General features: G+C 44.8%; 2 protein-coding genes across 2 annotated transcripts in view; both read right to left on the bottom strand.

Moving 5' to 3' along the window:
• The window catches only part of Edc3 (enhancer of mRNA decapping 3), a 41,104-nt gene extending 27,442 nt beyond the window's left edge, over positions 1 to 13,662 (bottom strand). The window contains exons 1-3 of the mRNA XM_005369459.2: positions 13,512 to 13,662; positions 9,459 to 9,640; positions 4,113 to 4,432 (exon numbers count right to left, since the gene is read on the bottom strand). Of these exons, the coding sequence (XP_005369516.1) occupies positions 4,113 to 4,432; positions 9,459 to 9,622 (484 nt within the window). The 5' untranslated portion in view covers positions 9,623 to 9,640; positions 13,512 to 13,662. The remainder of the gene's footprint in view (positions 1 to 4,112; positions 4,433 to 9,458; positions 9,641 to 13,511) is intronic.
• A 5,879-nt stretch (positions 13,663 to 19,541) lies between these two features.
• On the bottom strand, positions 19,542 to 23,948 carry LOC101993784 (cytochrome P450 1A1). Its single transcript, XM_013354591.2, has 7 exons — positions 23,923 to 23,948; positions 21,292 to 22,142; positions 20,684 to 20,810; positions 20,506 to 20,595; positions 20,288 to 20,411; positions 20,055 to 20,141; positions 19,542 to 19,908 (listed from the first exon to the last, which is right to left on the bottom strand). The coding sequence occupies exons 2-7, from the start codon at positions 22,126 to 22,128 to the stop codon at positions 19,620 to 19,622; spliced, it is 1,554 nt and encodes a 517-aa protein (XP_013210045.1). The 5' UTR covers positions 22,129 to 22,142; positions 23,923 to 23,948; the 3' UTR covers positions 19,542 to 19,619.
• Positions 23,949 to 26,697: the final 2,749 nt, after the last annotated feature.

Genomic DNA, 26,697 nt, shown 5'->3' with positions numbered 1-26,697 from the left:
ATAAATAAATACTTGGGTAGGGGATCTCTGGTGCAGGTTTTTCCAAATAATTTATGAAAACATTGTACTGCCAAGGAGAAGTATCATTAATTGTTCACTCCTTGGATGTGGGCTACACAGAATTATTTTCCAAAGGAGAAACCTGACATGCTATTTTAATCAGGTGACCAAAGTGATGATGGAAAGTCATAAATTATGGTCATTGTACACAACCTTGACACAATGTAATGAAAACAGCATTTTATCTTTTGTATTTTTCTCCCCCCCACTAAATCGACAACAACAACAAAACCCCCAAATCACTAATCTAATCATAAGAAAAGTATCAGCTGAGGGACTTGCTATAAAATACCTGACCAGTATGCATCCAAACTATCTGTGAACAAAGATAGGAAGTCTATGGCTGGAGTGATGGCCAGTGTTAAGAACGCACAGTGCTCTTCTACAGGACACGCCAGTCACAACTGACTGCAGCTCCAGCTTTAAGGGTTCTGATATCCTTTTCTGACCTCCTTAGGTACCTGTCTACACACACACCCCAAAATAAAATAAATCTTTAAAAAACAGTCAGTCCAAGATTAGTAACTTCTAAATGAAATGGATACCGAATAAGATCCAAGACATTAGGTAAATACAAGGACAACCTGAATAAAATATGTAGTTTATTCAAAAAAGGTTTCTAAGTGGAAAGAGTCACTATCTAAGCCATTTTAAGTTTTCCTTAGGATACAGAAGTACTACTGCAAACATTTCAGTCTCCTGTTTCAGGCCATCACCAATTAAAACTGTTGCCTATAGGTATTTAAATTGCCTAAAAATGCCTTTTTTATTGTTTTTTCCCCCCACGTAAAGTAGGCATTTCCTTTGTTTTGCTTTTTTAGATTTATTTTTACTTTATGTGCATTGGTGTTTTGTTTGCATGTGTGTCTGTATGAGGTATTGGATCCCTGGAACTGTAGTCAGATTATTTTTTAAATTTTTTTAAAAAATAATTTATTTAACTTTATTTTATGGGCATTGGTATGAAGGTGTTATATCCCCTGGAACTAGAGTTACAGACAGTTGTGAGCTGCCATGTGGGTGCTGGGAAGTGAACCCAGGTCTTCTGGAAGAACTGCCAATGCTCTTAACCCACTGAGCCATCTCTCTAGCCCCCTGTAGTCAGATTATTGTGGGCCCCCATGTGGATGCTGGGAATTGAACCTGAGTCCTCTAGAGAGCAGCCAGTGCTCTTAACTGCTGACCCATCTCTTCAGCCCAAAGTAAGCATTCTTATAACTTAAAATGTTAATTCTGACACAAATGTCACATCATAAGCTAGAACTAAAGCAGCACACTAAAACCTTACTACTAGGCCACTGAGACTAAATGAGGAACTAAAAGGACAGTAAGTGACGTCTGGAACTTTCTTTCTTTCTTTTTTTTTTGGTTTTTTCGAGACAGGGTTTTGTTGTGGCTTTGGAGCCTGTCCTGGAACTAGCTCTGTAGACCAGGTTGGTCTCGAACTCACAGAGATCCACCTGCCTCTGCCTCCCGAGTGCTGGGATTAAAGGTGTGCACCACCATCGCCCGGCTGTCTGGAACTTTCTTTAATCAACTCTTTAATGTGGGCTCCAGAAAGCAGCTCATTCTAAATTCTGCCTTTTAGGAGGTAATGCCTTACTTAGCCTTAACATGAGTCTAGTTTATAAGTTTCTATGTTATTAAATTCCCAATATATTTTGCCACTATTTCTAGAAATAAAATGCACATAAAAGTAAGAATAATGTAGGGCTGGAGAGATGGCTCAGAGGTTAAAAGCACTAATTGCTCTTTCAGAGGTCCTGAGTTCAATTCCCGGCAGCCACATGATGGCTCACGACCATCTATAATGAGATCTGGTGACCTCTTCTGGCTTGCAGGCAGAACACTGTACAAATAATAAATAAATCTTAAAAAAAAAAAAAAAAGAAGAAGAATGTGCTGGAAAGTTTTGTGTCAATCTGACACAGACTGGAGTCCTCTGAGAGGAGGGAACCTCAACTGAGAAATGCCTCCATAGGGTCAGGATGCGGGCAAGCCTGTAGGGCATTTTCTTAAGTTAGTGATTGACAGGGGTAGGGACAGACATTATGGGTGGTATCATCCCTGGGCTGGTGGTCCTGAATTCTATGGGAGGGCAAACTGAGCAAGCCATGAGGAACAAACCAGTAAGCAGTACTCCTCTGTGGCCTCTGCATCAGCTCCTGCCTCCAGGTTCTTGCCCAGCTTAAGTTCCTATCCTGAATTCCTTAATGATAAACTGTGATGTGGAAGTGTAAGCTAAATAAACCCTTTCCTACCCAAGCTGCTTTGGTCATGTGTTTCACTGCAGCAATTGTAACTCTAAGACAAGAAGTTTTATCATTTAGAAGCATTTTTTAATATTTATTTTTATTTATATGTATGTATATTTTGCAGGTACCCAAAGAAGTCTGGAGAGGGGCTTTGGAGCTGCAGTTACAGGCAGTTGTGAGCCAACTGACTTGGGTGCTGAGAATTTAACTCAGGTCCTCTGTAAGAACAGCAAAAGTGCTCCTAGTTACTGAACTATCTTTCCAGGTCTAGAAGTAATTTTTAAAATTGTATTTATTTTATTACTTTATGCACAAGAGTTTTGCCTACATGTACCACATGTGTGCCTGGTGTCTTTGGAAATCAGAAAAGGGCACTGCATCCCCTAGGACTGGAGTCACAGACAGTTACGAACCACCATTTGGATGCTGGGAAGTGAAACAGGGTCTTCTACAAGAACAAGGCTCTTAACCATCAAGCTGACTATCCAGGCTCCCTAGAAGGAACTTTTAAAAGACATTCATATGTATTTAAGGAACGATAAGAGATGTGAACAAATCTATTATGTATCAAATTACATTACTCTAGTACACATGTTAAAAAACATTACAGGTTCTAGTGACCCATCTATGCTTCTAAAACCAGCACGTGAGCCAGGCGACGGTGGCGCACGCCTTTAATCCCAGCACTCGGGAGGCAGAGGCAGGTGGATCTCTGTGAGTTCCAGACCAGCCTGGTCTACAAGAGCTAGTTCCAGGACAGGCTCCAAAACAACAGAGAAACCCTGCCCCCCCCCAAAAAACCAAAAAAAAAAAAAAAAAAAAAAAAAATAAATAAATAAATAGCCTCAATAATCTGTTACTAGCAAACAAAACGAGAGAGCAATATATATCCATATATGTTCTCCTTAATGTTCTAGTGGGGACAGTAAACACAACAAAATTTAAGTGATCAGTTTGGAGGCCAGTGAGATTATTATAAAGGTGTTTGCCACCAATCCTGTCAACCTGAGTTTGATCCTCAGGATCCACATGCTGGAAGGAGAACCAACTCCCACCTCCACATGTACATCCCTGCACACATACACATAAATAAATGTGCTGTAAAAAGAAATAAAAGTGAAAGAGTCCGTTTGGGCTGGGGCTGGAGCTTGGCGACAGAATGCTTGCCAGGTATGCACACAGCTCTGGGTTCAACCCACAGCACCTCAACAAATAACATACTCAGTCTGTCAGAATGATGGTAACAGTGATGCCTACACTAGCCCCTCCTCTCCAAGAACAGAAGTCTTACTCAAGAATTAACTAGAGCCGGGTGGTGGTGGCGGCACACGCCTTTAATCCCAGTACTCGGGAGGCAGAGGCAAGCGGATCTCTGTGAGTTCGAGACCAGCCTGGTCTACAAGAGCTAGTTCCAGGACAGGCTTCAAAACCACAGAGAAACCCTGTCTCGAAAAACAAAAAACAAACAAACAAACAAAAAAAAACAAAAATTAACTAGAACAGCCTGAATCAATACAGACATCATAACTACCCCCACAGATTTCAAACACCAATACAGTGCAGATCCCCAACTCTTCCTGAAAAGGAAGAAAGGTGGGCAAGAAGCTTAGGAATACCTCTAATAACTCATTTTCTTTTCCTTGGTATCTTAAGGGATTAGCCCTAGGAAGACAGAAGCGCACTATATTTTTGTCAAACTCCGCCAGTACCCCCACTTTACAAAATAAAGGAATTAATTTTAAGAGCTTACAACACGGAAACAGCAGGTTATGAAAACGGCAATTTGACTGTACTTACAAGAGTTGTGCCGACGACGGAAGCTTTTAGACTGACTCAAGGATTCCATGTGCCTGTCCACATAACTCTTTGAGCACTGCTGCTGCTGAGGAGAAACGGCAACATCCTGGCTCTTCACATCTGTCCTCTTAGGGATGTTCTGAGGGGTACTACTGGAAGAGGTTGGCTTCTTGACCACCTTGCCCGTACCATTCTGACTGATACCCACTTGGTACCCAACACCAGAAGGGCCTAATTCTGTCTGATGAAGGTCTCCAAACTGTTGGTTGTCTCCAGGACCTGGTATCTCCAAAATTTTTAATTCTGTAATATCACCTGCCCTGAAATACACAAAAGTCCGAGTCTCAAAATTATAATTGTTTTTTTTTCAAAATTATAATTGCAATAGAAAAGTGCTAAGGATGAAGCTGGGATTAATGGAAATCAGTTACCCCTCTGCAAAGCTGTACTTCAGGGAGCTATCGGACATAAAAGCTAAGAAGGTAGCAGAGCATTTAGAGACAGTGCTCAGCCACCAATTTTCAATTCATACTCTACTGGCCTTTAGAGAGAGAAGCTGTTAATAACAAAACTCTACAGCCATCTTAGATTTTCAGAACTTTAGTGGCTTTTTAAAATTATTTCACCCACTTGCTCATTCAATCGACATATATAATGTCACACTCATAAACAACTCAGTCTGGGTACTGGAAAAAGACACATGTAAACAATCGAGTGTCAAATACCAGGACAGAGATAAACACAGGGCACAAGAGAGCCCAGAAACAAAATACCTGAATTCACACTGCATATGGACTAGTTAAGCTATGTCAGGGTGCACAAGATAGGAGGAGGGAAAAGCGAATCAAGCAGAGAATAGTAAGGAGAAAGACATCTCAGCCAGAGGTTCAGAGACTACGAAAATGTGACGTCATCCACAGGAAGAACTGCCAATGTTGCCTATGGTATCACATAAGGACAGAACACTGACGGGGGCCATCAGGAAAATAAAGTGATAACCAGGGCCCAGGTCATGAGCACAATGGGCTTTTCCCATGGCAACAGGGAGGGAGAAACCAGCAGGGCACCCAGGCTCCTGCTTAGAAACCTCCCATCTGGAAGGCAGAGGCAGGAGCTCAATTTTAAGGTTAGTGTGATTTACATAAAGAGTTAAAAGATAGTCAGGACTACAAAGACTTGTTTCAAACAAGTCAGAAAGAATCCTTATTCTTTTCCTAAAGTCCTCTCCTGTCACATGGCTGTCTGCTACCATGTGGAGGATAACCATGCTGGCAACTCAAATAGTGGTAGCTGCTGAGATAAGGGTTTTCTGTCAAACTCTATTAAAAGTATCCTCTCAAGCTTATATTTGGGGAAAAGGTTTATTTTCTTTTTTCTTTTTTGAGCCTGGACATGTGGAATATGCTAACAGATCTCTGTGAGTCTGAGGACAGCCTGGCCTACATAGTGAGTTAAAGGTCAGCCAAGTCTACACTTTTGAGACCCTTTTCTCAAAACAAAACAACAACAAAAATGGTTTTCCCTTGGGCTGGAGAGATGATTCAAGGTTAAGAGACTATTCTTCTAGAGGACTCACACTATAACTCCAGTTCCATGGGATTCACTACCCTCTTCTAGCCTCCCTGGGCACCAGGCACACATGCGGATACAATGTATAATGCAGCCAGAAACTCCAATGAACAGATTCTAAATTATTCTTTACATGTACTTATTCATTGCATGGGGAAGGGTAGAGAAGGGGGGGGCAGGGTGTCGCAGTGTGCATGTGGAAGTCAGAACACAACTTTGAAGGAGGTGGTTCTGGGAACTGAACTTGGGCTGTCAGCCTTGTTGGTAAGAACTTGGCTTGCTGAGCCATTTCACCAGCCCAACGTTCCCATTTCTAACTTTGGTGAAAGGTGCCAACAGTGGACCTCTGGAAGAAGAAACCTGCAAATAAGCAGCTGTTCAGCTTCTAAGTCTTCCGTTGAGGACATACTAGAGAATATTCAATTGGGAAGGACCAGGCCACAAAGTATCAACAGCTCAGACAATGAGTTCAAAGGACAAAGATCTGAGTTCTTACTAAAATACATAAAAGAATACACAAGAGTGCCTAGAACCCAGCTTAATCTGTGGGCTGTGGCTCCACACAGGTGAACTTGGGGTTTGGGAAAACTTGGCAATAGTAAAAGACTTCTGAACATGCCATGACCAGAAAAGAACTAAATCAAATATATAACAAATCCAGTGTGCTTCTGCATACTCTGCACTGTGCATGCCATCGTGCCCTCCAACCCACTACTGCTGCCTCAAATACCGCAGATCCAATCTGAGACTACTACACACTACACAGTGTAGGGTTTCTACTCTACAAAGATTGTTGGCCTCATAGAAACATAATAGTCTTTTATGAAAACAAAGTCTTTCAATATTTTTCTACTATCATTTCTCAATATGTAAACATCAAATTAGCAAATCTCCAAAATGTATAGTATTACAAGTTTGTTGCTTGAGTTACTAATTTAAGTAACTTAAATTTCATCTAAAAATGGAAAAAGGCTCACACCTTTAATCCCAACACTTGGGAGGCAGAGGCAGGCAGATCTGAGTTCCAGGACAGCCAGTGCAACACAGAAAAACCCTGTCTCAACACACACACACACAACTGGAGAAATGGCTCAGTAGTTGGGAGCACCTTTGGCTCCTGCAAAGGACCTGGGTTCTATTCCTAGCACCCATATGGCAGCTCACAACTATCTGTAGCTCCAGTTCCAGGGATCCAGTGTCTCTTCTGACTTCCTACATGCATACAGTGCACACACATACACTTAGGTACACAATATACACATTAAAATAATTAAATATTTTGTTTTTTTGAGACAGGGTTTCTCTGTGTAGTCCTGGCTGTCCTGGAACTTGTTCTGTAGACCAGGCTGGCCTTAAACTCAAAAGATTTGCCTATCTCTGCCTCCCCAATACTGGGATTAAAGGTATGCTCTACCACTGCCAGTTAAATACATAAAATTTTCTCTTTTTTCTTTTTCTTTCGTTTTTCAAAACAGGGTTTCTCTATGTAACAATCCTGACTCTCCTGGAACTTACTTTGTAGACCAGGCTGGCCTCGAGCTCACAGAGATCCACCCGCCTCTGCTTTCCCAGTGCTGGGATTAAAGGAATGTGCCACCACCACCTGGCACATAAATATTTTAAGAAAGTTAAAATGAATTTTGGCTTAGGACAGAATTTTCATAATTTCTCAAATGTCCCTAAATACATTTCCATTTATGCTACATTTGTGAATCAACATTCCCCGCACTGACAACTATAAGATCAGTATCATCAGTAAAAATGAAAAAATAAAGTATTTTGTGTACTACAGCATCAAATATTTATACAAGCTTTAATTCTCTATGTAAAATAAATATACATACCTACTTCATTAGTATCCAAATACACTTCACACTTACTAAGTGGTAAAATTATAAGAATACCAAAGAATTATTTTAAAATAAATATCTTTATGACTGAAAAGCAGTAGATGTTTTGTTTGTATACCTACTTTCTATGGCTATATGCTACAGTTACTTTAAAATGTCTAAGAACCAGACATGGTGGCTCATTCTTTAAATCCCAGTGCTGGGGAGGCAGAGGCCACCAGAACTCTGTGAGTTCCAGGCCAGCCTGGGCTGCATAGTGAAACTCTGTCTCAAGAGTCTGAGAAAAAAAGAGTGTTTAAGTAGAAAAACATTAGAAGTTCTGATCTGATATTGAGGGGGAAAAATACAGAATCCAGAATAAACCAATCTTTGAATCTGAAAAGAAAAAAATCTTAAAGGCAAGCTGAAGAAACCAAGAGAAGAGGGCTTCTGAATCTGACATTACATCTGTAGTTTGGCAAGAGATAATCCAGGATGATGATAGAAAAACACAAACAAGGGACTGAAAAATAAAGCTGCAAAACCGAGTAAAGACAAATTATTTTCATCTAAACAAGAGTATGGCTATAAAGGGAAGAGAAGGATAGGGCACTGTCTTTAGCTAGGCGGGTGGGGTGCCTCACATGAGGGAGGTCAAACGGTAGAATACAAAGAGTACAACCAAAGTTGATGCTGAAGACACAAAGAAGATGAAATAAGGTCTCAAAGGAGGCAGAGTGCATCTCAAGCACAAATGAAGGGGCCAGCCCAAACACAAGGGCTACTTCCAGAGACCACAAAGATAAGCAGTTAAGAGCAGGCGGTATACCAGGGCTAGAGAGATGCCTCAATAAGTTAAGAGCACTTGTTATGCCCGGCAGTGGTGGTGCACACCTTTAACCCCAGCACTCAGTGAGGCAAAGGCAGACAGATCTCTGTGAGCTCAAGGCCAGCCTGGTCTATAGATCCAGGACAACCAGGGCTACACAGAGAAATCCTGTCATACAAAACAAACAAAAAACCAAAAGAGCACTTGCTATTTTTTGTTTTGTTTTTATTTTTTCAATACAGAGTTTCTTTGTGCAGCTCTGCCTGTCCTGGAACTAGCTCTTGTAGACCAACCTGGCCTCGAACTCACAGAGATTTGCCTGCCTCTGCCTCCTGAGTGCTCACTTGCTGCTCTTAACAGAGGATTCAAGTTCAGTTCTCAGCAGCCACACTGGCCTATAACTCTAGCTCCAAGGCATCTGACCCTCTTCTAGCTCTGCAAGTAACTCAACAGTACGTACCCCAAGACACACATGTACTTGTGTAATTAAAAATAATCTAAAAAATTAAAAGAAAAAAGAAAAATACAGGTACTCAAATATGAAGGAATTGTTCAGGGAAATAAGGGCACTCACACCTGACAGCCTCATTTTGGGAATATACACACAGGAGGATGACTCTCAAAGTGATGGAGATGAGAGTGTCAAGAGACAAGTGAGTGAGCTCTATTGGTAAATATTAAGAAAAGAACTCCCCATAACTAAGGCCTTTAGTTATTAACTATCATGTGCTTTTGGGGATAAATCACACATATCTCCAAAGACAAACACATTTATGCTAAGGGGGAAAAAAACTGATGAGACCTTTGATGTAGAAAAGCACATATAACACAATACTGAGAAAAAATTTTAAAAGTGATGCTGAATTTAAATAAAATTCCATGTCTAACAGAGGTTAGAAACAGTGAACACTAAATCGTTAGCTCGAAATTGTATTATAATGTAAAGTCTCCACTGAGAATAGCAACAGTACTCTAAGGCCTGTAAAACTATGAACTCTCCTTCTTGGCAAGACTCAAGGCAAAACAGAGCCCAGCTGAGAAAACACTGTCAATCAGACCCCTTCCCAGCACCACAGACCACCAGGCTGGGTTCTTAAGGGTGCTAAGCAGCACACTTACCGAAAGGTGACTTCTGGTACGAGACACTTTACTCCATTGTGGAAGGGCCGCGTAAGAGAAATGGTCTGGCCGACCTGATCCACTGCTGACACTCTTCCTTGATAGACACCCAAGCTGTCTCCACAGTTGATTGATACAATACTGCCTAGCCAATCCATAGCCATGTTTCCGATGTGGGGTCACTGTGAAGAGAAGGAAGCATTCAGTGTACCTTGAAGAAAGACTTAACTCAGCAAGTATGGCAGGCTCTGCACTTAGCGCTAACTGACGATGCTCTGCCTAAGGTGATAAAGCATAAATAATAAATAAAACAACTTTGGTAAGAAGTGAGGCATAACTGCACACACTCTATATTATTTTTATTTTACTGTTGCACAAATTCTAACTGATCTTAATAATAAAAACCTGGAGTCAGATATAGGGGCTAATGCTGAAAGATCAGAGAAGCAGAGTGGCCAGCCACTAGTTCTTACTGCTACGGAATCCTCAGCTCAAAGGGGCGATTCTGTCCCTATGGAATCCTCGGACTGAATCCTGAGCTCCTGTTTCCTCCATCTCATGGTCTCCTTTCTACTCCCAGCCCTACCATCCATTTCCTGTCTCCACCTCCCTAGTGCTGGCATTAAAAGTGTAGGCCACCACTTAATCTTGTGTAGCCCAGGGTGACTTTGAACTCACAGAGATCCCTCTGCCTCCTGAGTGCTGGAATTAAAGGTGTGTACCACCAGTGCCTGGCCACTATGGCTAACTAGTGTGGCTAGCTCCACACTCTGATCTTCAGGCAAGCTTTACTTGTTAAAGTACAAACAAAGTATCATCACATCTTACCATGTAACTTGCTGGCCTAAAACTAGTTACACAGACCTCAAACTCACAGAGATCTGTCTGCCTCTGCCTCCTGAGTGCTGGAGTTAAAGATATATACCACCATGCCCAGCTGAAAAGACCTTAGTTCTAATGCTGGAGGTATGGAGGGGAGGCAGAGACAGGTTTAGCCCAGCCTGGTCTACACAGAGAGTTCTAGGTCAGCCAGGACTACACAGTAAGTAAGACTCTGCCTCCAAAACCAAAAACCTTTTTTAGTAGGGACATGCAGATTAATAAGCAATATTGATATATGTATACAAAGACCATGTAGACACCAGGCAGTGGTGGCACAGGCCTTTAAATCAGCACTCTAGAGGCAGAGCCAGGGGGAATCTGAGTTCAAGGCCAGCCGGGTCTACAAAGTTGAGTTCCAGTACAGCCAGAGTTACATAGAGAAACACTGCCTTAAAAAACCAACACAACAACAAAAAACAAAAACAAAAAAGCAACCCAAAGACCATGTTGTTGTTTTAGTATATGCATTGCAGATAATGGTGCAGAATCTTTCAAAAGAGAAGGCTGGGGATGTGGCCCAGCAGTGGAGGAGTATTTGCCTAGCAAGCACAAAGTTCTGGGTTTAATTTTTAGCACCATCAAAACTCTTAAAAAGTTGAAAAGCTGAACAAAAAAGGTTAGAGAGAAGACTCAGCAGTTAAAAACACTGGCTGCTCTTCCAAAGGATCCCAGTTCAATTCCCAGCATATATATATACTGTGGTTCAGGGGCCCTGATGCCCTCTACTGGCCTCCTCAAGCACTGCATACACATGATGCACAGAAATACATTCAGTTAAACACACACATAAAAATAAAATAAATTTTAATTAAATAAATTGCTACATATAAAAGACACTTACTCTAGGCTTATTTTCTATTCCTGATCAGATTTTGCCTATTTTATATCAGAGTAGCATAAATTTTCTTGCCTTTCAATACTCCATCATAATCCTATTTTGGCATCTGCTTAGGTATTAGATAGATGCATTATAAAAAGCTGTCATAAGAAAAACAATAACTAGAATTTAACCAAATGAACAAGTTTCTTTTTGCTTATCCAGTCAACATGTATCTTTAATGCCCTGATCTTTTACATTCAAATTTATACTGTGCTAACTACTGAATCAAAAGGTTGACACTTTGAAAATGTGGCTTTTAGTGATAAGTGCAGGTTTTTTAAAAAATCTGGCTCTGTATTAGTGTGTAACTGTCCATTTTTATTGGAAAATCTCCCATAAAAGATACGGATATTTTATTGAAAAATCATCAAACAGCTTTTTCTATAAAGAAAAAAGTTCACGTGGGCGTGGTAGTGCATGTCTGTAATGCCAGCACTTGAGGCAGAAGCAGGAGGACTGCTACCGAGTCTGCAGTCTGATTCCAGCCTGATGCAGAGAGCAAGTTCCAGGCCCTCCAGGGCTACACAGAGAAGCCAGGTCTCAAAAGAAGCAACGAAAACCAACCCAAATTTCCTAGGGCTGGGCACGAAGCTCAGTGGGAGAACGCTTTCCAGGAATGTGTACATGAAATTCTGGATCTACACCCCAATACTGCCAAAAACAAAACTTTTTCATTACGCAGACACTAAATAGACTTCAAACAGTGTAAACAGTGTGATCACTGCCCCCAATGGACTACTGCGACTAGTGTTCTGGCGACTACTCCGAGGAAGTGTGTTCCATCATTTCAAGTCTAAGGCCTCCATGTCAAAAAGCTACAGTTGAAGCAGGATCCATAGGAGCTGCAAAGGATTTGGGGTGGGAGGTTGGCAGGGGCACAGAGTCTCTCTATGTGGCCCTGACTGTTTTGGAACTAATTCTTTTGACCAGGCTGGTCTCGAACTAAGCAACCTGCCTGACTACACTTGCCTAGGGCTATTTTTTTTTTTTTTTACCTGTAGTGTGTGTTTTGCTGGAGATCAAGCCCAGAGCCTGCGCTTATTGCTAGACAAGCTCTGTCACCGAGTTAAATCCCTAGCACAGGATAAATCTTGAGACATTTTATTTTCTACTTTTCCATCTAGTTATAAACTAAATAAAACAAAAACCCAAAACAAAGAAACAAAGACAGGGCCTCACTATGTAGCCAGAGCAGGCTCAAACTCAAGATCCCCCAGTCTCAGCTTCCTGGGTACTGTGATTACAGGTATACATCATGACATCTGGTCATCCAAAAATGTGCACAGTAATCCCCCATTGAGCCATGACCTAAACATCACAAGGGGCTCCACTGGGTCTCTACAAAGGCGCAGCTATCCTGACACCATGAAAGATCAGTCTACGCTGCTTTCAAACATCACAGAAGTTGAAGTGGGTCTGGCTGACATTCGTCACCAGTACATCTGTGAAACATGGAGCGAACGTTAACCACACTGTCTGGACTGTATTATTCAGGGGCACCGCAATTATTTAAGCCAGACTACTAAAATGAACAGCTGGATTATTTTCAATCCGGAGTTCCTGCTTAAATACCTAACTTTTTACTTGTGTTCTTGTTCATATTACACAGAAAATCAGAGCCAAAGTTATCAGAAACTGTCAGGCAGAGTCAGGCATAGTGGTGCACACCCATAATCGCAGTGCTCCAGAGGCTAAAGCAACTGGACCCAAACGGGAGACTGTCTTGGTAACGTCAAAACCAAGAATGCTTGACAAGTCATCCCGGCACTCAGGAGGCAGAGGCAAGAGAGTCTCTGCGAGTTCCAGGCCAGTCTGGTCTGCATACAGAGTTCTAGACCAGCCTGAGTTACATAGTGGAGTGTCTCCAAAACGGGCCGTTCTTTGCAAATACTTTTACTTCAGAGAAATCAACAACTAGGAATCCTGTGCCCAATACATAAAACAAAAACAAAAAAACTGGGTTACACACACCTCACGATTCCAAATGCGATACTAATAGCTCAGGGAAAGTCGCTTCTACTGTGGAAAGATCGAGGCTCCTCTTAGCTCTGCACTTGGGAGACTGAAAACCAACTAACGAAGCCAATAAGGACTATTCCTCCAACACACCCCAACACTTGCCCGCGACACACACACACACACACACACACACACACACACACCAGTTCCTGCCTGCCAATGAAAAGGTCTACAAGGCCTGGAAGCCCGCAGCCTAAAAAGCAAACTGAGTTGACCACCCCGGAAGCGCCAACCAACGAGCACCGCGAACACCCGGCCTCCCCCGCGCTCACCTCCCCACCGTCTACCCCAGCCTGCGAGGGACACCACACCAAGCGGATCCCACGACGCCAAAACACCACCAAAGGGGCTTCACGCCCACCTCCACAGTCACAGAAGCAGCCGCCAGCACCGCCGCCGGAAACGCCCCCGCGCCTCGCCGACCTGGGCGATGTCACTTCCGTTGAAGCGTAATAGGCTGGCGCTAGGAGCCCAGAGGGTGGGACTCCCACGAAATTTGAAAGGATGTAAACTGAGAAGAGAGCTAGCCAGCGAACGAGAGAAGAAAGTATAGAAATGTGCTGGTTAGTTTGCCAACTTGACACAAGCTAGAGCTACCTAAAAGGACGGAACCTCAATTGAGAAAATGTCTTCATAAGAATAAGATCCGGCTATACGTAGACCTGTAAAGCATTTTTCTTAATTAGTGATTGATGGGTGAGGGCCTAGCCAATTATGGGTGGTGCCATCCCTGGGCTGGTGGTCCTGGATTCAATACGACGGCAGGTTGAGCAAGCCAGTAAGCTGCACACCCTCAGATGGCTTTTACATCAGCTCCGGGATCCTCCAGGATACTGCCCTATAGCACGAATTCTAATTGTCTTAATGAACAAAAACCCAGAGTTAAATATTAGGGGGTGAAAGCTGGACTCAGAGAAGCAGTTCGGCCAGCCACTAGAGACCATATACCTTTACCAATGCTCAGACCAAGGGGGCGATCCTATCCTCAGACTTCGCCCTCTGACTTCAGGGGCGATCCTGAGACTATAATTGTCTCCACCAAATCTCAGACTTCAACGAGTTCCAGTCTCTTCCTGCCTTATTATATTTCTCTCTCCGCCCAGCCATATCACTCCTGTTCCCATCTCCCTGGTGTTGGGATTAAAGGCATGGAATTCCAAGAGCTGGGAGCACCTTTGTATGAGCTGTTTCTTTTTTTAGACAGATTCAATCTCGCATAACCCCAGTGTGGTCTTGAAATAACAAAGATCCCTCTGACTCAGTCTCCTGAGTCCTGGGATTAAAGGTGTGCCACCACTCCCTGGCCTCTACGGGCTTAGCGCTGCACCTAATCTTCAGGCAAGCTTTATTTGTTAAGAAATAAACAAAATATCACTACACTGCCCTGTTTGAGTTTCTGTCCCAATATCCTTCAATAATGAACAGTGATGTGAAAGTATGAGCAAAATAAACCCTTTCCTCCCCAAGTTGATTTTTGGTCATGGTGTTTCATTTCAGCAATTGGAGAGAGAATTTTGGGGCTGGAGAGATTACTCAGAAGTTAAAAGCACGTGTAGCTCTTCCACAACCATCCAGTAAATCCACTTCCAGGGGATCGAACACCCTCTTCTGACATCTGAGAGAACCAATAAAACTCATGGTGCATGTCTTACAGCTTCAGTTCCTGTGAAGAGACACCATGACCACAGCGATTCTCATAAAGGAAAACATTTAACGGAGCTGGCTGACAGTTCAGACGTTCAATCCGTTATCATTATGGTGGGATATAACAGCAGGCAGGCAGACATGGTGCTGGATAAGGAGCTGAGAATTCTACATCTTTGATCCACAAGCAACAGGAAGGGGTCTGTGACAGTGGGAGTAGCTTGAACATACCAAATCTCAAAACCCAACCCCACAGTGACACACTTCCTCCAACAAGGCCATACACACTCCAAGGCCATACCTCCTGTATTAGTGAGGGTTCTCTAGGGTCACAGAACTTATGGAATGAATCTCTCTCTATATATATATATATATATGTGTGTGTGTGTGTGTGTGTGTGTGTAATTTATTGGAATGACTTACAGGCTGCAGTCCAACAATGGCTAGCTGTGAATGGAAAGTCCAAGAATCTAGTAACTGCTCAGTCCCACTAGACTGGGTGTCTCACCTGGTCTTCTGTGTATGCTGGAATCCTGAAGAAGCAGGCTCCTATGCCAGTGAAGGAATGGATGCACTAACAAGGCGAGAGCAAGAAGGCAAAGAATGAACCCTTCTTTCTTCCCTTTTCCTTATATAGGCTTCCAGCAGAAGGTGTGGCCCAGATTCCAGGTGTGTCTTCCAGCCTCAAGATCTGGATTAAAGGAGTGTTCCATCCAATCTCCAAATCTGGATTAAAGGAGTGTGCCATCCAATCTCAAGATCCACATCAAAGGCATGTCGTCTTCTTGCCTCAAGATCCAGATCACAGGTGTACCCCTCCATTTCTGGATTGTAGTTCATTCTAGATATAGTCAAGTTGATAACCAAAAATAGTGTCATTCTCTTTGGGGGTCATTTTCTTTCAAACTACCACAGTGCACATACATACATGCAGGTGAAATATCCAGTATACATAAAATAAATCTTCAAAAATTAAATTTTTATAAGCTTATAGATTCAAACACACTGGAAGGATTTTAATTTATGGGAAATTTTTTTTTAGTCAGTGTCTTGCTATGTAGCCCTAGCTAGATTCAAACCCAAAGCAATCTTCCTGCCTGAGTTTTGAGAATAAAGGCATGTGCCACCATACCCAGTAGAAATTATTATGAATAATCAAACTGTTCTATCTTAAGAATTTGAAAACTGCTCAAGCTGGTTCCAGAGTGATTCAGTCCACTCCGGGAATTTTTGTAGCAGCTCTACCATCTGCCATGACCAAGTGTTCCAGGATTGTCTTTTTCACTACATCTTCTGTCCCAGATTTGTGGGCAGTTGTTTTCCCTAGAAGCCCTGGATCACAATCTGGGTATTAAGAAGTTAGAATGCTCATTTCTGTGAGCTGGCCTCTAAGATCTAGGATGTTAGCCAGGCATGATGGATGGTACATGTTTGCATATCCCAGCTCAGGAGGGTGAGACTTGAAGAACAAGAGCTAGAGCCAGTCTGGACCACAAATTGAGACCCTGTGTCTGAAAACAAACAGATCTAAGAAGTTAACAAAGAAGCAGATAGAGATGTATCATATTGGTTAAACCTCTGTGTAACAACAGTCTCTTCTTTTTACTATACTCTAAACTCCTAGCTCCTTAAGATAAAGGGGATGATAAATTTGAATACCATTATCAAGTCTCATTTGTTTACCCCTCATCATACTATAATCTCAAGAGAGCAATAATAATATCACCATCTCCAAGGTTACGAACATCTGCGAACAGTTACACGAGTTGTTTTCAGCTTTTTTTGTTTGTTTGTTTGTTTGTTTGTTGATTAGTTGGTTGGTTTTTCAATACAGGTTTTCACTGTTTAGTGCAGGCTGAACCGAAACTCGCTCAATAGACCAGGCTAGCCTCGAACTCAGAGATCCCCTGCCTCAGGCTCCCAAGTGCTGCGATTAAAGGTGTGTGCTACATAAATTGTTTTACATATGTTGTCCAGAGTCCTTAGTTTTAGAATGCTATTTTTCCTACCATTTTAACATGCATAATCCATTGTTGTTGTTGTTGTTGTTTTATGAAGGTTTACTTTTTGTAGGTATGTGGGTATTGGGTGGATATATGTACATGTTAGGAGGGAGTTTCCCCTGGTGTTAGAGTTACAGGCAATTGTGAGCTGTCGTACAAGGGTGTTGGGAGTGGAACTTGGGTCCTCTGGAGGAACAACAAGAATTCTTAACTGTTGAGCCATCTCTCTAGACCTCCTTGGCTTGCTGCTGCTTTGTTTTTTACAATATTCATAAAGTTATCCAATCATCACTCCTATCTTTAGAAGAGACTCTGCACCTCCCAATTCCCTTTGCCCTGTGTTCCCTGACAATCACTAACCTAATTTCTGGCTATATTAATTTGCCTATTCTGGATAGTTTATAGGCACCTATACATTACAGCATAGAATACAGATTTGCTTGTTGTTTCTAAGCAGGATCTCGTGTATTCTGGGCTGGCTGCAAACTTTCTGTAGCTGAGAGTGATGCTTACCTTCTGATCATCCTGTCTTTAGCTGCTGCTTACTAGAATTACAGGTGTGTACTACTCTACAGAAACTCTTGACTTTGGCCATGCTAGACTACTATCCAACTGAGCTACATTTCTAGCTCCAAAGGTTTTTTTTGTTTGTTTTTTTAAAGAAAGCTGTAAGAATGGTAACTGGGCACCATTGTGTCCTCTGACTTTGGTTTGCTCCTTATGGTGGCCTGAAACTCTTGGTGAGTGGAAACTGTCTAACTCCAATCAGGAAGCATGAATGGTAGCTGCTAGCCACTGCAAGCTGTTCAAGAAGGAAGCTGAAGGGGGTGATACTAGGAAGGATCATATCCCAATATGCATGTCCTCTTAGCACGTCAGCCAGAGGAACTTCTGACTGTGCAGCTCTGGCATACACCCCTGCCTGACACTGCCACACTGAGATTCCTGAGGGATAAGGCTTTTTGCATTGATATGCAAGCCCCTCAAGAGACTGCTTCTCATCCTTAAGGAAGGCTCTGCTCAGATGCCTCCCAAAGACCCCAGTATCCCTTCCCACCAACACTATCCCCAGCTTTAGAATCCACGTTCCCTGTGCAGGACTGGTAAAGCCCCTGGTTAGCATGGATTAGATGATATGCTTGTGGATCAGACCCTCCCACCAGCGTTAGGGGCTTCTGAAAGCAGACTTATGTTTAGAGTTCAAGAGAATGCACTCTATTGATGTGTGACAAGCTAGAGAGGCAGGCACCACTAACAACCCGCCTGAGAGGAGTCCCTTCACCTCTCTGTTGCCACTCCTCTCTTCCCAACGGGAAAACACAACATAATATTGAACTGTAGGTGTGAATGTGGACATGGCTGGGCAGTGGTGGAGTATGCCTTTATGGATCTCTGTGAGTTCAAGGCCAGCCTGATCTATAGAGCAAGTTCTAGGACAGCTAGAGTTGTTACACAGAGAAATCCTGACCAAGAAAGGAAAGAAAGAAAGAAAGAAAGAAAGAAAGAAAGAAAGAAAGAAAGAAAGAAAGAAAACAACAAAAAAGCAACAACAACCCTTTCCATGTGTAGTACTTCCAGGTAATATTTTATTTAGATTATGTAGGTATTGTCTATATATTTCTGGATACTGGAGTTAGGATTTTCTATGTGGCATTAAGTGCATTGTTCTAAAGCTCTTAAGATATGACTAATATAAATGTATAAGCAAAATACTGGCTAAAATAAAAAACTTACATATAAACATTTCTTTTTTTTTTTTTTTTTTTTGGTTTGTTTGAGACAGGGTTTCTCTGTGGTTTTGGAGCCTGTCCTGGAACTAGCTCTTGTAGACCAGGCTGGTCTCGAACTCACAGAAATCCGCCTGCCTCTGCCTCCTGAGTGCTGGGATTAAAGGTGTGCGCCACCACCGCCCGGCATAAACATTTCTTAAATGAACATTTTATACAGCAAAGAAGAGAGACCAAGAGCTGGTGTAGTGATTCATGACTGTATCCTAGCACTTGGTAGGTTGGTAAAACAGGAAAAAACAAACAAACAAGGAATTCAAGGCCATCCTTGGCTACACAGTAAGTTTAAAGGCAGCGTGGGCTACGTGAGACTCTGCCTCAAAAGTCATGCCTTTGCTCTGGACCTGGTCCTACTGCCCAGAGAGTCTGTCCCTCTGTTCTTGGATTTTCCTAGACACAAGAGCCAGCATTTCTGAACAGGAAGAGGGGCTTTGCAAGGACAGGGGCACCTTGTTTATTCCTCTGTAGAATAAATAAAGGTGATCCCGACAGACAGAGTCCTAGACCCATGTGGGAAGGTTGCTCAGCGAATGACAAGCATACCTCTGTGGCAGTATTTTGAGGCGTCTTCTCCATCTATTCTGGGTAGATCCCAATTGTCAAAGAAACCTGAAAGGCCCTGGCATGACCCACTTGAAGCATTTTTCAAACAGGACAGCCACTCGAGAACCCAGAGAGCTCTTTGGAAGTTATCTGAGGTCCATGGAACTCCTCAACCTTTCAGGCCTCCTAGCTGATGCTGAACTTGGGGAGGCTCTGAAATTCCTGTGGGCATCAGCTATGCCCACTGTCTGTGGTCAGTATATAGAGAAGTAACTCCAAAATATGAGGCAGTTATGATTCCCTAGAATCAGTGTTTCTGGCTGTAATTAAAGTAGTTAAATCCCTGAACACACCCCCTGGTCTGGTGACCATATAAGGCAGTCTAAGCTTGGAGATGCTGAGGTCAAGAAGACCTCATCTGCACTTGAAAGTGCTCGCAGCGGGCATACTTTAAAGTCAGTCCATAAATAGGAGTTATGTCCACCTTCTCCCCCGGTGACACGCTGAATTCAATTTGCTGCAGCAAGATGGCTAGGAAAAGAAAGACCTCCCATCGGCCAATGGTCTCTCCAACACACTTCCGCTTGCCCATTCCAAAGAGAATAACCTTCTCACTGAGGACCTTGTCCAAAGTGCCACTGGGGGTGAGAAACCTTTCAGGCCGGAAATTGTTTGGGTCACCCCACAGTTCCCTGTAAGCAAAGGAAGAGAGTTGAAGTAGATGTTCAGAGGCTTATTAGCATCAATTAGGTCAATCCCCAAGAAGAAAAATAGTCTGAAGCCCAGGAGAGGATGGACCTCGCCCACCCAGGAGTTTCCACTGCCCCTGTCAACTTACTGGTCATGGTTAATCTGCCACTGGCTCACAAAGACACAACGTCCCTTGGGGATATAGAAGCCACAAAGACTTGTATCTCTTGTGGTGCTGGGGAAAGAGGAAGCTTAGTCAGATTCAGGGACACAGGAGAATCTGTCCCCTGTCTCTCATGTCATGTCCCTCTCAAGAGCCTTAACTGGCAGTGCATATTAACTAAGGTCTAGTATCAAATACCAATAGCTCTATGGCCTGACCTGTGGGGGATGGTGAAGGGAAGGAAGGATGAATGTCGGAAAGTCTCCAGGATGAAGGCCTCCAGATAGGGCAGCTGAGGTCTGTCAGAAAGTCGGGGTCTCCGATTCCTGCCAATCACTGTGTCTACAAAATACAGGGATCCAAGAGGATTAAGGGATTGCCCAGACTTTATCAGGGTCCCCGCACATAGACTCCTCTGAATGGAACCACCACCTACCTAGCTCCTCCTGGATCTTTCTCTGTACCCTAGGGTTTGTCACCAGGTACATGAGGCTCCAAGAGATTGCAGTGGTGACTGTGTCAAACCCTGACCAGGACAGAACAGAGGGAGAGAAGTTAGGGATGTGGCAGCTTCAGGCACCTGAGCACAGAATGATACACTGAAGAGCACGCACCTGCCCCAAAGAGGTCAAAGACGACACTAATGACCTTATCATCTGACAGCTGGACATTGGCATTCTCATCCAACTTTTTGTCCTGACAGTGCTCAATGAGGCTGTCTGTGATGTCCCGGATGTGGCCCTGGGAGGCAAAGGAGCACAAGGTGAGACATACCTCAAGTCTAGCCCTACCTCTCCATCTAGGCCTGGTCCCTCCCTGCCATTACTGCCTTTGTGCAAGAGCTGACACACTCTGAGGCTGCTGTCCTACTTGTCCTTTCCCTCTCCAAGTCTCCTTCCTACTTCAGAGAACTGGTGGCCCCAACTCACGGGACCCTTGAGGCACAGAGCCTGACACTCTTAGTATTAGACGTTCTTGAATTTTTTTCTACTATGAGGCCAGGAGACATGGTTTTATCTCTTCCTGGTCCAACAAGAACTGGCCCAGAACTCCTATTTGGTGGCTTTTGTCTGACGGATGCACTGAGGGATTAGCCAAGAAAAGTTCTAGTGCCCTGGTGAGAATGGAGTGCACTCTGCCATTGGCTTCAAGCTTGCCTGTGACGTTCTGGCCCTGGACCCAACCTGCTTCCCATCACCACCTGCTCTTCCACAGCCTCTACCTTCTCAAATGTTCTGTAGTGCTCCTTGATTAACTTCTGCATGAAGTTGTAGACCTTCTTATTCAGGTCCTTGAAGACATCCAGGGACGAGTTAGGTAGGTAGCGGAGGACAGGGATGAAGTCAGCTGGGAATCCAGAGGCAGTAACTTCCCCAAACTCATTGCTCAGATTGACTATGCTAAGCAGCTCTTGGTTATCATGGTCATAACGTTGACCAAAGCACATGGCACAGATGACATTGGCCACTGATACCACCAAATACCTATAAGGGTCGAAGTGGCCATCCTCTGCCATCAGCTTCTGGAACTTGATAATGAGGTATTCTGCCTCCTTGCTCACATGCTCCTCTAAGTAGCAAGAGGATGCAGAAGCTGGGTCTGAGGCTATGGAGAAACTCTTCAAGGCATTCTGGGCCAGGCGCCGCCGGGCAGCCCATACTGGTCCAGAGTCTGGGTTGAAAGTCATACTCTGCCCATTGCTGATGAAATTAAAGCTGTAGAGGTCTGGTCGGCCCTTAAAGTCATCCCCCTGACGCACCAGGGCCTGCCGGATGGTGTCCAGGCCACTCAGCACCACCACAGGGGTGGAGCCAATGCGAATCTGCAGCACATCCCCGTACTGCTTGCTCAGCTTGGTCAGAGACAGGTGTGGGTTCTTCCCCAGAGTCAATATGTGTCCAATGATGGGCCATCCCCAGGGCCCAGGTGGACTCTTCAGGCCTTTAGGGACGCTGGTCCTTGTGGCTCTGACCACCCAGAATCCGAGGCAGAAGGTGGTGATGGCCAGGAGCAGCTCTGTGGCTGACAGAAAGGTTAGAAGTCCATACAGGGAAGGCATGATCTAGGTGGCTGCTGAGAGGAGAGGCAAGAAAAGGAAAGACAGACCATCAGACTGAGGGTGAGGGACGGATTTCCTAAAGCGTCACCATGCTGGGCAAGGAAAGGAGAAGCCTGTCACTGGGCATGGAGGGAGACAGGGATTGTTTGTTGAGCTGCCACCTTGTGCCAAAAATTCCTCATTTCTTTTTCCCCACACACAGAAAGGCTGGGGTCTCGTGAACTGTCCAGCTACTATCACAGGGGTCTCCCCTAGAAAATAAAAAAAAATTGAGTTCTCTGGTCTCTCTGTTCATCCCAGGATCTAAAGAATTCCACTTAACCCTGGTAGAGGACAGGGATGCAAGGGCACAGAAAATCAGTGCCCAAGCCACATTTCTCTCAGCTCTAGTGCTTGGAGTTCAACTGACCCACACTTTAAAAGCAGCTAGATCTGAGTGTCGATAACAGTAATCCGGGGTGGGCTCTTTGTAGTGCTCAATTCCCATGAATGAACAGCCTGGGCTTCCCCCACTTCTTCAGGTCATAAAAAAGCCAAAAATAAACGGGAGAGTCCCGCCAGGCTAGGGTTATAAGAAAGCAATCGCCTGGAGTCAGAAAAACCAAGAATGGATCTAAACTTAACAAAAACTAAGAGGACACTTTTCTTTAGCCTTGTTCTAGAAAATGTGTGAAAATTTACAGACTGCCCTAAGGCTGTGCCCAGCCAGGAGAGTCACTCTGCAGTGCAGGTCAATCCGGTAGTTTGGAACAGTCGCTTTACCTCCAGGCTTCAGTTACAGATGGAGAGAGGTAAGACAAGATTGCCCATGTCAGCCGGGAGCTGGTGGTGCAGGCTTTTTAATCCCAGCACTCAGGAGGCAGAGGCAGGTGGATATGTGAGTTCAGGGCCAGCCTGGTCTACAGAGAGAGTTCCAGACCAGCTACAGCTTAACAGAGAAACCCTGTTTTGAAAAAAACAAACAAACAAATAAAAGATCACCTTATTCAGAGGGTACAGATGCTAGGAAAAGAAGATCTGAATCACATAGGACAAGAAGATGTACGGTTCCTACCCTAAATACCACAGCCACCTTGAAATGAGGGTCTTCCTGGAGAAGTTGACTCACAAAGCACACTAGAGGCTCAATTCCTTCAGAGCAGTTGGGATACAGCCAGCCTGGTGTGCAATAATCCTTCCTTCTACAGAGCTGGTATCCCCTTTGTAAAATTGAAGAGCCGGGGGAAATACAACTCTTGCTTCCACCAGCTAGCAGTCTATCAAGCTGGCTGTATCCCAGCAAGGATGGAAGAGTCAGTCAGTGGGACAGGGAACCCCTGAGCAGTTGGTGGTTCCAAGGCTCCTGCTGAGCACGGCAGAACTCTCAGCTCTGCCATGCTAGCCTTTGGGAGGGTGGAGGCTATCAGGGGTAGTTTTGAAATAAGACAGAGTACACAGTAAAGTTCAGTGCACCTCCTCTATCCACCCTACCCACCCAGAGAGAGCCCTCTACCCTATTGGCAGTCGTGAGGAAGGGGTTACATGTGCAGGAACGGGGAAGCCCCGGAGATCAGTGAGGCAGTGGGAGTTGACCTGAAAGTGTAGGGTATCTCATTTCCATCTAAAGATCTGACACTAGCTACTGGACCTTAGGCAAATCCTTTTAGTTCTCTAGCCTCAGTTTCTCCCCTAAGGAATTTCCTGGTCACAATAAAGAATCTTAGTGTCCCATCTTGGAGGGGCTACCCAGCACCCCATCATCCAAACTTCCTTTTCTTGGGAAGGAGGGGCAAACCAGGAGCCCCCAGTACTCACCTTCGTCTGTGAGGAGGTGCTGAACCCACGAGTGTTGTCTGGGGATCCCAAGGAGGATCAGGGAAGGCTCCAAGGAACTACCTACCACCTTCAGGGTCAGGGTGAAGGCACCACCACCTTTATAGGACTGTCTGTGGCCACGCCCTCTTCCCTGGAGCCCAGTGGTGGGTCAGAGGGAGGGGCAGCCTTAGGGAATGCTCTAGGCAGGAGGGGGAGGGGGTGAGATAGGCAAGACATTGTTGTGGGCTACCTGATGTAGGCGCTGGCATATAAAAAAGTAAAAGCTGGGGTCACTCCAATTTCAAGGTTCTCTATAGACAGCACAGAATCCTGCTAGGTAGGGATTTGAGGGGAAATCCTGGGGAACCTAATAAGCGAATATGGGGGGCTGTATCTCGAGCCACGGGGATTCCTTTTCACTCTTTTTGTGCCCGGAAAACAATGGGTGTGTAAGGTTCTCTCGCCCACTTTAAGCCAATGGTTGCCAGGAAAGGCTGGTGGAGGGAGAGCTGCTGGGTGGTGACTTGGTGTCTTTCCTTCCCTGGTTCCTGAGTCCAGGCTCGCGTGAGAAGCGCAACGACCCCAGCCCCGAGGTCACGTACAGGAAGGCGAGTGGCGCCATAGGATGACTATGTCCCCCACAGATTGAGTACTGGCCGAAGTTCGTGCTGCTTGACCTAGGGGTGGGGATGGGTGGCAGGCATGCAGATTGCACCTCTAGGGTCACCTTAGGCAAGCTACAAGCCTGGCAGACCCCTCTTGCAGCTACCTCTGTGTGTCCCGGGGCTTGCTAGTGTTTTGCATACAGAAACACACCACATTGAGAAATCTGGAGGCGAGTAGCTGCGGAGCAAGCTGCGGATAGTGGAGGAAAGGGTGGAGGGAGGATCCACGCGAGTTGGCAAGAGGGTCAGGGGCCACAAAGCGGGGCGGAGGGGGGGGGGAATGCTTGGCATGCTAACAGGCTCTTGGGGTTTGCGTGCCTGAGCCTGCTCCATGTTTCGGGGGCAGAGGTCGGCCTGCTTGTCCCCGCCCCACCTGGTTGGGGGCAAGGTGCCCGGGAGTAGCGTGAGAAGAGTCTGGAGGCCCGCGTGCAGCCACCCAACTACCAAACTCGGAACCGGGCGCGGGTTCCAGTGCTGTCACGCAAGCAAGGGGAGGGGAATCGGGGGTGAGGCTCTTAAAGGGCCAGTCTCTCTTGGGGCGTTGGGGTGGGGCTTGAGAGATAGAAGTATCCTAGGCAAGGGCGCGACTAAACAGAACCGGGCGGTGCAAAGGGCCAGGTTTGCGTGCGGAGCTCGGCTTCTGCATGAGAGCAAAAGCCTGACAGCGTGTGTCCACGTTTTTAGTGGCAAGATACACAGCACCACCCGGCACACCTATCTGGCTGTTTTGCAGGAATTCTCGGGAACTGGAGTGCTCCCAAAGTAAGATGTCTAAGGAGGAAAGCAAAACTTGTTTGCTAACTCAGCTCAACCTGTCCCTAACTAACATCTTTACCTGCCCTCAGAAGTAACACTGCCATCTGTTCTGTGACCAAGGCCAGAAAACAAAACAAAATAAAAAATCAATCTCATTCACCCCCTCACCTCCCACTCCAGTCCCATGACACCCTCATACATTGTACAAATATTCACAGCTGACTATTATGCTCTGGACACTAGGAAGAAATCTAATAGTCTTCCTACGACGCAGAGAACCCTCTGCTGGGGGAGACAGGTGATAAGCAACGAGACAGAGACTGGCATACGGCAAAAAAATGTGCAATAGAAAAATAAAATGATAGCTGTGCGGTGGCTGTGCATGCCTTTTATCCCGGCACTGGGGGTGGGGATGGGGGAGAAGCAGGAGGATCTCTGTGAGTTCAAAGCCAGCCTGGTCTACATAGCAACTTCTAGGACAGGCTCCAAAAAGAAGCTACAATACAGAGAAACCATGTCTCAGAAATGAAAAAAGAAAAAAAGGAAGGAAGGAAGGAAGGAAAATAAAGTGATAGACAGAGGTCAGTTTACAACTGCAGTGGGGTTGCCAGGGGTGTGATGCTGTCTGAGATGACACTGGGCAGGGGTAAAAGTATGGAATGAAGAATGAAGCCTCCCAGTACCTACCTGGAGATGCACCTGTAGCGGGTACACCTCCTAGGCACAGTGGCTTCAGAGGACTGGTTATGGGTAGGGCTGTGAAATGGGGCTGTGTTCTCCTGACATTTGTCCAGTGCCAGAAGTACACCACTACCACCTCCAAGGAAGATGAGAATCTGTAGTGTGGACCTGGTGTGACCTGAGCAAGATTACTCAGGCTTCTGTGCTAAAAATAGACTGAAGGACCAAGAACACCTCTGTTCATTTTGACATCTGTCTAGCCCCGTGGTCACAGTCTCATCAAGGTCCCTATCACAGCTCCCTAGAGAATGGAGTCCCCTTTGCTTTTGGACTCTGTCAACTCCTTCTTCCCCACTTCCAGAGTGTGGAAAGCTTTCTGTTACCACTTTTGCTCAGATCCTTTGGTATCTGAAGATAGAAACCAGAACCTCTTGCAGATTCCACCAGGTCTGCCCATCTAGGCTTCTAGTGGTCCCCATGTTGAGTCTTCAATAACCCATGTACCCCATATCCTTTCCACAGCAAGTTAGAGTTCACCTGATGTCAGTTCCAGCACTTCTTCATGGCCAGTCTCAGGACATCTGACCCCTTAGCTATGATCCTTATCCAATCTGCTTCTTCTTCCTCTATGCCCCAATGTAGGAAATCGGCATGTTGAAATTTAATGAGATAT

Source organism: Microtus ochrogaster, unplaced genomic scaffold (genome assembly GCF_000317375.1).
Source record: "Microtus ochrogaster isolate Prairie Vole_2 unplaced genomic scaffold, MicOch1.0 UNK49, whole genome shotgun sequence".
In the NCBI taxonomy this organism is placed as follows: domain Eukaryota; kingdom Metazoa; phylum Chordata; class Mammalia; order Rodentia; family Cricetidae; genus Microtus; species Microtus ochrogaster.
Note: the sequence above shows the minus strand (reverse complement) of the source record. Positions and strands in the feature narration are given on the sequence as shown.